Here is a 10,453-nt window from a genome sequence, read left to right as displayed (position 1 = left end):
TACATTATATGAAGAGAAAATACTATAGTAGATATGTGATATCAAACTATAGGATAAAAATATAATATGATTATATTTATTAATTAATTAGTTGATTAATTATATGATAATTAATCTAAAAATTCACGTTCGGACGTGGGTTAGTGGGGCAAAGTTGGTTATTGTAACCGATGAATTAAAATAAAAAAATGTTTTCATTTTTGAATTGTTCAATCAATCGCCCGAAGAGAAAAAGAGAGAGTGTGCTGGTGTTTCGTAAACGATCGTTTAAAAAAATCGAGAGACTATACGATAGCTCCTCTCCGCCTAAATGATCGTACACCTCGCGCCTAAACGATCGCACGCTATTTCCTATACGATTGGATAGCTTCTCTAAACGATCGTATAGTGTGCCGATTTTGCTAAACGATCGTATACCTTTTCCTAAACGATCGTTCAGTAAATCCTACACGATCGTGTAGCTTCTCCTAAACGATAAGCAGTTTGCTATGCGATAGCGTCTTTTCCCCTCCCACTTGCTTATCGCCTACACGATTCGTGTTTCCTCCTTCCTCTACCAAATTCACCAAAGACTACCCTTTTGATTTTCACTCCGAGAATACCCGGGGCTCTTTAATAGTGGTGTCGTCCCCGTGGCGTTCGTGTTCATGCGGTTGTTCATGCTGATAATTAGAGTTTGTTTGCATAACTGTATGTTGAATGTTTATTGTTATATTTCAGTCACTGTGAGATCGGAGCAATCCGAACACGCTCATGGAACTCTTTGGTATGAGATCCTTCAACAAGGGTCTCTCCATGATGGTCCTTTAAGCTCCCCATGGTTCAACTTGACTCCTCTAGACTTCAAGCCTTCCTAAGCTCCTTGTACCTAGCCTAGGCTTCCCTAGGTTCAAGCCCTCATAGGCTTCTCTGGGCTCAAGTTATCCTAAGCTACTTACGCTAGGCTCTTCTAAGCTCCTCTTGAGCTCTCTCCTAGGCTCATCTGAGCTCCTCCTATGTTCTTAAGGCTTTCTTCTTGGCTTCTAAGCTCTCTTAGACTCTCTCCTAGATTTCTATGAGCTCTCCCCATGGGTCCCACTGAGCCTTTCAAACTCTTCCCCATGGATCTCATTCGGCTTTTCAAGTTCTCCTCCATGGGTGCTTCTCTAAGCTCTCTCTTAAGTTTCTTTAAACTTATCTCATGGGTCCTACTAAGTAGGCAGAATTTTACCCATAACATATATATACCGTGAACGAAAATGTTAGTTGAAGTAAATTTGTTTTGGTTGTGGTGACCACGTGGTGATGATGAGCGCTTCCCTCGCATGGTAGCAACATTTGGGTTGGGGCACACATTGTTTGTAGTGTAGGTTCGCCAAATAATTTATAGAGCGAAAAAAAAATGTTTTGATAATATATATATTTCATGTCACTTTTATGGTTCCTTCAATTGATTTTATTTCCAGGCTGTTCATTCACCACCCTTCAAATCTGCACATAGTACACCATAGTACAAACATGAAACCAACATGGTTAATGTTATGGGGAATTCAGATATATACATGGACGTAATTTACATACAATATGTTAATTATTAAAATAAATAAAGGCATTTACTCAAATATCTATTCGTTCTTAATTACGTTATAATAGATGCGTTATTAATCCGATTTATATTTTAAAAATAAAGAGCAAACGTTGGATCGTCATTATTAAAAATAATAATAAATAAGCTTTACGTCCATTTAAAACGTATATGTGAAAATAAAAATATATAAATATTGTGGATTAGGCAATGAAATCGAATAAAGAAAGCAGATAAGAGAGAGGTTGCGTTATATAAAGTCGTTTGGTTTTAGGTATTAAATGTTGCATTCAAAACGTTTTTATGGGTGGGTATTAAATGCCATCGACTTTTCTATGGTCCGGTGTACTAAATCCAAATTATTATTAAACAAAAAAATGACGACATTATAATAAAACAAACGCATTTAATTTTTTAATTTTAAAAAATAGTAATAATAATACAATAAAACAAAAGCAGAAAGGGAGAGAGAAAATTGCTTTCTCATATTGTTTTATATTTTAAAAAATTAAAAAGTTAGGACGATTCGGTAATAATCTTATTTTTTATTTTTATTTTGAAAAATTAAGTTTATGAGTACTACTCTTAGCCTTAAATTTCTTCCTTTAGTATCTACTTTTCATCAATGATTTAAAAAACAAACTCAAATTTTGATAACGGAACAAAAAGTAGCTTTCAAAAAGTTTTTTTTTTTAAATTTAGCTAAGAATTCAATATGATATTTAAGAAAGATGTAAACAATTGTAAGAAATATGGTTGAAATATGCTTAATTTTCAAAAATAAAAACAAAAAACTAAATGGTTACCAAACGGAATCTACGAGTTTGATCAAAACTTCCGCTCGTAAAAGTGAGCTTAACTCAATAGTGTGATTGGTGTGATCTTTCAATCTTAAAGGTAGAGGTTCAGTCCTCTATCCATACAAAGTTGTACTTAAAAAAATCAAAACTTCCAGTCTAATTTATCACTTTTTTTAAAAAAAAAAAAAAGTTACAAGATTATATAAGTAAATATTTTCTTTAAAAAAATATTAGGATATTCTCAGTATTAAAGTGTGAGGAAGTTTGATTTTTAGAGGGAAAAAAAAATACCTTCTAGTCTTTAGATTTTGGATCTACTTTCGATCCGGTCTCTAGGTTTCAAAATATTGTAGTTTTAACTTTGTTTTAATTTGGTTTCTAAATTTCTAAATTTATACTTTTAATCTCATTTTTTTCATTAAATACTTATCTTTACTCTTTCACTTAATGTCTATTAAGTCATTTAAAATAATTTAAAGTGAAAATTTAAAATTAATTTTAATAGTGATGAAAAAAATGTAAAACCTTAGTTAATTATAATTCATGTATTAATTAATAGTGAAAAATCAAGATTAGAAGTGTAATTCTTGAAATTTAGGGACCAAATTGAAACAAAACTCATACTTCATAAATAAAATTGAAACATTTTGAAACTTATGAACAAAATTAAAAGCAAACTCAAAACTTGAGAACTAAGGTCATATTTAATAATCCACAATGAAAATTGGTATAATCGTAATGGATTCTATTGATATATCAATTTTAATGGGCCACAATTGCAAATACAATTGAATTGTTTTTTATCATGTTTACTTTAAAGAATGAATCTATCATAATAACGATAACAGTAACTGTAAATGTGACAAATTCATGATCCTGGTATCGTAATAGTAACAATATCAGTAATGATATCGGCGTAATTTTCAAATGCAATTTGATTGAACACTCTCAGCGAACCTAAATGTCGGTATATGTACAAAATACAAGTAAACAATATCAAACGTAATCAAATGTGGTTCACTTTTTAAATTACTGTTGATTTATTACATTCTATCTATAATAAATATAGTCTAAATATGTAGCATTTTAAAATTAAATCTATAACTAAAATTTAGATACCAAAGATATATTTTATCCTTGATTTTTTAAAGAGAGAGAGAGAGAAGTAGTTTATTTGGACAATTAATTTTGGAAAGGAAGGAAAAATATAAGGCCATTAATTATGGAGTTTTGAATGCTTGGTTTGGCAGGTACTCGTGTGTCCATTTCAATATTTGTCAATGTTTGACTAACCAACAACAACAATAAATGTATTGATTTATGTATCATTTATTTTTCTGATAATGGAGAGACCCTCCTCACATCCCCCACATTGCCTCTCTTAATCCTTATTCACCTTACTGTGTTATTGTTTTTTATTGTATTTCTATTTCATACATATTAGCTAATAATTACTTTTTTTATTTTCCAATTTTAGTATTATCCCAAGGAATTAAAACTAAAACGTTATAGGTTTACTGTATTCTAATAAAAATCACAAAGGGCAAAAAATAGTTATCCTTAAAGAATATGATTGTAGTTATACTTTTACCCTTAAATTATCCATCATAAAAATTGGACCATTAAATTTCTACAAATGTTAAAATTAGATTTTGAACTTACAATAGTTGAAGAAATTAGACCCCTAAAACATAAAAATTGAACGCTCAACCCTGTACAATTGTTATAATTTCTACCATTATTTAAATTTAAGGATTCAATTTTAACAATTATATAAGGTTACGGGCTCAACTTTTATGATAAAATTTTTTGAAGATATAATTGCAACTACCTTCATATTTTAAGGATGATTTTTGTAATTTTTTCTAATAATAATAATAACTTAAAGACCAAATTCCCAACAAAAATTCACATCCAATAGACCAATACCAATTTTAAATCCAAACTTTTAAATGAAAATAGCGTGGCTCGCATGGTTCATTTTGAACACAAGTTTGTATGGCAATAATTTTTAACTCACCCAAAAACAAGTTTCATGCCAATCGAGATGTTATCGACACTTATATACCCCTTTCCGCTTATCTAGTTTGATATGTAGAACTTGAATAGTAAGTATTAGTTAAATATATTTTGATGCATTTTTACTTGCAACTTATCTAAGTGTTAATATTTATATTCTTAAATATTTTTCATTTGTGATTGAAAGAGATGCATGAATATAGGTTATACCCAAATATTACTCCAACTATAATATGATTTATGTGGTTAAGTTTTATTGAACAAGCAATAACAAAGAAGAATAATTGACTTCGACAAGAGTTCTATATTTATATCATACACAGTTACAAATTGTTGACTTTTCCAGGAGAGGCACAATATGACTGCAATTTTTTTAGAGTTCAATAAAGTGAAAATGAAAAATTCCAACATTCGATTGTGAAATAAAAATGTAATTTCTGTTTTGAACCTTTGAATGTGTTTTTGAAATATCACGAAATTTAAGTGTTGATGGTTGCTTAGGATTGGCAAAAATCCTCCAGGATCAAGTCCCCGCCCCGATCGAAGTGAGAAATCCCCAATTGGATCGGGGATGGATGGGGTCAAATCGAGGATTCTAACAACATCTCGATTGGGGACGAGGAGGGTATCCTTGCCCCTTCCCCCTCCCTGTCCCCCACCTCGATAAATTTATATATATATACCCTAAAATTTATTATCTACAAATATTTATATAATTATATATAATTAATATATATTTTAAAAAATAACAACATGGCGGGGCCCATTTCCCCCGACGGAGAATCCTTGTCCCCGTCCCCGTCCCCCTTCAATTAGTAGGGACGGGGGCGTGGATGGGAGAAAATATCCCCTGCGCGGATGGAGATGGGGAATCTCCCCCTACATCCCGTCTCGGTCCCGTTGCCAACCCTATGGTTGCTCGAGGCAAGGTTCAAGCCCAAAGGGGTATAGAAGCATCCATGGATGGCCTGCGAGTTCCAAAGAAGAAAATCAAACCCTCGAGTTTCGAGCTAGCCAGTTGAATTTGTGGAGTTTCACCAAAGGGCAAATGACTATATAGGTCCAAGAGGCAAGGCTAGGAGTGGCTTCCCCACTTCCCATTTCATATTTCATCCTTGCGAAATAACTCAAGATTCCTTATAGGAAAATTATTTCCTTAAGAAAAACAAAACAATTAACTTAAATAACTACCTAAATTTTAGGAAAATTTTCACCAATAGAAAAAATGTAAAATTATTTATAGAAATAGCAAAAAAAACACTAAATACACCAATAAACTTCTATCAGCGTTCATCTGTGATAAACTTCAATCAATTTTTATCATTGATAGGCGTTGATAGACTTTTATCTGCCTCTATAAAAAAAGATTAAAATTTTACTATTTTGTGTAAATAGTTTACTTTAATAGTTCAAATTGTCACTCAATTTTTTTTTATAAATATAATTAGTTATACATGGATAATTTGATTTTTTTTTTAAAAAAAAAGTACTCGAGTTTCCTATTAGAAAAAATAAATTATATATCAAATTATTCGCATATATAATCTAAAATTAAATATTTAATTCAAGCATATCCATTATCTTGACCATTAAACGATCAAACTTTAAATTTGAATATAATATTTATTAATAATGCTAACCATAGTATAACAATAATTATTATAATAAATAAATAATTAAAGAAAAAAAGCCAAACAAGATGAGGCAAGAACGGCGATCATTCCTATTTAGCTTACAAAAATTTTCCCTCATTCTTTGTGGGAAAATGAACATCTCTATAAGTGACCAACGCTCTAGAACCTTGAGAGTGACTAGTCAATGTTGCACTCATTTCCAATAAAGACTATGAGGATTAACCTTATAAATAGCCTTACAATAATAGTTTCAAAGGATGATCAATTTTCTCCATATTTAGTCCAACTAAATATTTCGTGTACTAACTTAGATAAGTTCATCAATACAAGTATTTTTATAGGTCATCCTAATGACATATTCGGACTAAAAGAATGGATCAAAAGAGCATCAAAACATGAGTAAGTTTATCTTGATAGAGAACAAAAGGTTACAATAATTAGAGGATCGGTTAACAAAAATTTAAGGTTAGACCCACATTTGCAAAATCTCAAACTATCATAATCATAATGATAATGAAAAGACAGAAGTAGATTAAAAACATAAAACGAAACCAAATTCATAAGTACAAACGAAACCATATATTGGGGGATGATGAGTAGAACCCGCAACAACACCTTTGGGGCCTTTGCCATCATACGAAGTTGGACCCAACAACTGTGATAAAGCTCCTTTGGCTTAGCACCATTTCGTGTCTAATAAACATTGGCCATCAAAATTGAAAGTCAATGTGCTTTTCTTAAACCACACGTCCTCTAAAACCACTTCATTTAATACATTGATTGCTCCTTTTAGTTGAGCTTTCTACACCCAACATAAAACTACTCCTCATAACATTAAAATGAAAAACAAAACATTTTGTCCCTAATTTTTCTATTATTATAATTTGTATTTGGATATACATTTTTATAATATAATATTTTATTTCTGAGTTTCAAATGTAAGTTTTATTTAATTCTAGTCCTTCAATTTTAAGTTAAAACTTTTATCTTTAAATTTTGAGTTTATTTTTAATATAACCATGAATTTCAAGATTTTAAACAGTTTTACATCTACTATACTTATATTTAGTCACTAATGTTACTTGTTATAAACTAATTTTAAAAAGGATTTTAGCTTTTATTAATTATCATGACTATTCAAATAATTTTTTTAAAAAATACACCTCATAACTATTTTAAATTAATTAAATAAAAGTTAACACTTTAAAATTAAAAGCGAGCACTAATGAAAAATTGAAGATAAAAATGTGTAGAGTAGAAATTTAGAAAGTATAAAAGCTAAACGAGAATGATAATTAAAATATGAATTAATTTTGTATAAAGAAAAATGAGCGAGGTAGTAGAAGAGGAATATACGAGAAAAGTGGCATCCAAATAAATAAGAAGGAAAAGAAATAAGTTAGAAATTAAAACCAGAAGGGGGGGGGGAAGGGAATTAAATGATGGAAAGAAGAGTGGTAGTAATTGTGATTGGCATTTAATGCCCCAATTAATTCTCTTCCACCACTCTCCCACTTTCCCATCATTAATCAAATTCGAATAATTAATTTTCCATTTTCACTCCCACCATTAATATTGTGAAAATTAATTCATTAATTAATTAATTTACTTCATAACGTCGCTTCAATATTTAGTTGATAAAACTTTCGTCTTATATTTTCCTACACCGCTCTCGCTCTCCATACAATTACCAACACCCAACCCAAACCCACTCCCCCGCTCACTTCCTTTCCTCCTCTCTCTCTTTTTTCCCTCTCCCTCTTATTTTTATCAGAAAAAAAAAAGAAAATTAAAAAAAAAAACTAATTAAATTACTATTCAAAAGGGGTTTTCTTTGGTTTCGTTTTGTTTCTCTATAAAGCTCCAAAAAAATGGCTGCCGAAGTTAGCAGTCTGATTCGAGTACTCGCCGGTTATAAGGACGAAGATAATCGGACGGCCCTCGGTAATGGCCAGGAATCAACGGCTCTCGTTACTCGCGATTTGCTCGGACAATCTTCCAACCTTACTGACTCTCAAGAATTGGACCTCGATTTGCAGGTTCCCACCGGCTGGGAAAAAAGGCTCGACTTGAAGGTTCCTTCTTCTTCTTCTTTTTTTTCTTTTTTAAAAAATCTTAAGAACTCGCTGTTTTTATTTGCTAATTAAAAAAACCCCTTTGTTAAATTTTCCAATTGGTTACTGGAATTCAAGAATTGTGCGAAATTAGGCTAAGAAAAGAGAAGGAGAAGGAAAAACTATTTCACTGTACTATTTTTTTTAATAACATTAATTGTGGTGCTTCGTTTTTTTTTTTTTTTTTTTATAAGTTTTGGTACTACTGATTAATTACCCCCTTTTCCTCTGAAATCATTAAATTTCTTCTCTTTTCGTATGAATTGAACACAGTCGTATCATTAATTTTATTTTTTTTTTATAAAAAAAATTAATTAATTAATTTTGGTCTGTTTGTTTGTTTTTGCAGTCGGGAAAAGTTTACATACAGAGAAGTCAAACACCGGATTCTCCTCTGAATTCAGAATCGAAACAGCTCCAAATGATCAATCAAACAGAATCGAAATTTCAGGACTTGAATTTCCCTCCATCTCCTTCAAAACGAACATTAAATCTCTTCAACGAAACCAGCTTGGATTTGAAATTGACGTCGTCGCCGTCGACCAATTACGCTAGCGTTTGTACTCTGGATAAGGTGAAATCTGCTCTGGAAAGGGCCGACAAGGAGCTCGTAAAGAAACGCTCGTCGCTATGGAAATCGTCTTCATCGCCGTCGTATTCCTCCTCCTCATCGTCGGCGGCGAAAGAAATTCAAGAAGAAGAAGCGGCGGAAATTAGAAACTCGGCGGCGCCGATGGCGGTGGGTTGCCCTGGATGTTTATCATATGTATTAGTAATGAAAAACAACCCCCGATGTCCTCGTTGCAACTCTGTCGTTCCATTGCCGACCATCAAGAAACCTCGGATTGATCTAAACATGTCCATATAAAAAAAAAAAAAAAAAGTTTGGGAATCGTCCATCATCATCATCATCATATATAAAATATCCAAAAGGAAATTAAGAAATTTCGCCCATGGCCCTCTTCCTAGATCTTTTGTTTTTGTTTTTGGTTTTTGGTTTTTTTTTTTTGGGTATATGTAAAATGGAAAGATTTTTACACAAAATTATGCCGTCCATTCTTCCATTTCTGTTTTTCTTTTTTTCCCCTCGTTCTACATTTTCTTCGTTTCGGCATGATTCATTCAATTTTCAATCTTTCGTGTCATGTAAAATTATTCAAAGTCTATAGTTCGATGACAGATACCGATGTGTCTGACCATTTTATTATTTAAATTAAAATAAAATTTCAAAACGTAATTCAAATTCAAAGATACTTTTATTGCGTCCTTTCAAAAATGATTATTTTGCCTTTTCATATATATTTTTTATCTTTTTATTTTTTGACTTCCAATATAGGGTGGATATTCGATTGTTTGACGTTTGAAAATCATAAATTGCCTTAAGAATTTGTTCATGACTTAATTTATGATTATTACATTCAAAATTCATCAATACCCTAAATTCATAGTGATCGTCAATCTAATTGTTCAATATTTTGAAAATATTTAATACTTTTTTTTCATTAACCAAAGTGATCTAACCATTAAATTTTGAGATAGTATATATAGATATCTTATTACAACTCTGATATATGGAAAATTTTTGTAAAGTACTTTTCCAAACAAGAACTTATAAAGCGTGGACATAAATTCAAAATGAAAATTTTGAAGTGCTTAAAAATGTAATAGTTAGTTAGTGGAGTTATGTTGGTTAGTTTGAATCCGATATTAAATCTGTATAGAACGTGGTTAATTTAATTTGAAAATTGAAAATTTAATTTTTGAATATAATAGAATGGGGACAGAATTGTAAATAGGAAATTTTGGGGGAAATAAGAGGAAAGAAAAAATAGTGCATTTATAGAGGTTGCGTAGTAAAAACGTTTGGAAGGGCAGTGGGTGGAGAAGGTGGGTTTAATCTTTAATGGGTTGCTTGCTGCATTGCATGAGGCTAATTATAGCGTTTACAGACCCAACAAATTAATATACTTAACACGCATATTTAATGGAGACTTTATTTTTTGTCATAGTTTGCCACCTACGTTTTTTTTTCTATACAGATTTATTGCTCTCTCTCCTTTTTTTTTTTTTTTTTTTTTCCTTCTTTGTAATTAATTCGTATTATTGTTATATTAGTAATCAATTAATTTTCATTAATCACACCTCCATCCCTATTACTACCTATCCTCTCAATCTTAAACTTTGTTATTAATTAATCAGCAAGTAATGTCTTAGGATTGTGGATTTATTATGATGATAATTATGTGAGACTTTTATGAGCCTCACCTCGCATTTATTACTATCATTTAATTCGGCAACCATACTTTTAAATTTTAAACTTAT

At 31.0% G+C, this 10,453-nt stretch overlaps 1 protein-coding gene across 1 annotated transcript; it reads left to right on the top strand.

The window, feature by feature from the left end:
- Nucleotides 1-7,615: 7,615 nt before the first annotated feature.
- Nucleotides 7,616-9,195, top strand: LOC120077543 (uncharacterized). Its single transcript, XM_090314245.1, has 2 exons — nucleotides 7,616-8,092; nucleotides 8,481-9,195. The coding sequence occupies exons 1-2, from the start codon at nucleotides 7,889-7,891 to the stop codon at nucleotides 8,997-8,999; spliced, it is 723 nt and encodes a 240-aa protein (XP_090170371.1). The 5' UTR covers nucleotides 7,616-7,888; the 3' UTR covers nucleotides 9,000-9,195.
- The last annotated feature ends 1,258 nt before the right edge of the window (nucleotides 9,196-10,453 follow it).

Source organism: Benincasa hispida, chromosome 5 (assembly GCF_027475165.1).
Source record: "Benincasa hispida cultivar pf3 chromosome 5, pf3_genome.v1.1, whole genome shotgun sequence".
Lineage (NCBI taxonomy): Eukaryota > Viridiplantae > Streptophyta > Magnoliopsida > Cucurbitales > Cucurbitaceae > Benincasa > Benincasa hispida.
The sequence above is the reverse complement of the archived record's forward strand: the minus strand, read 5'-3'. Positions and strand labels throughout refer to the sequence as shown.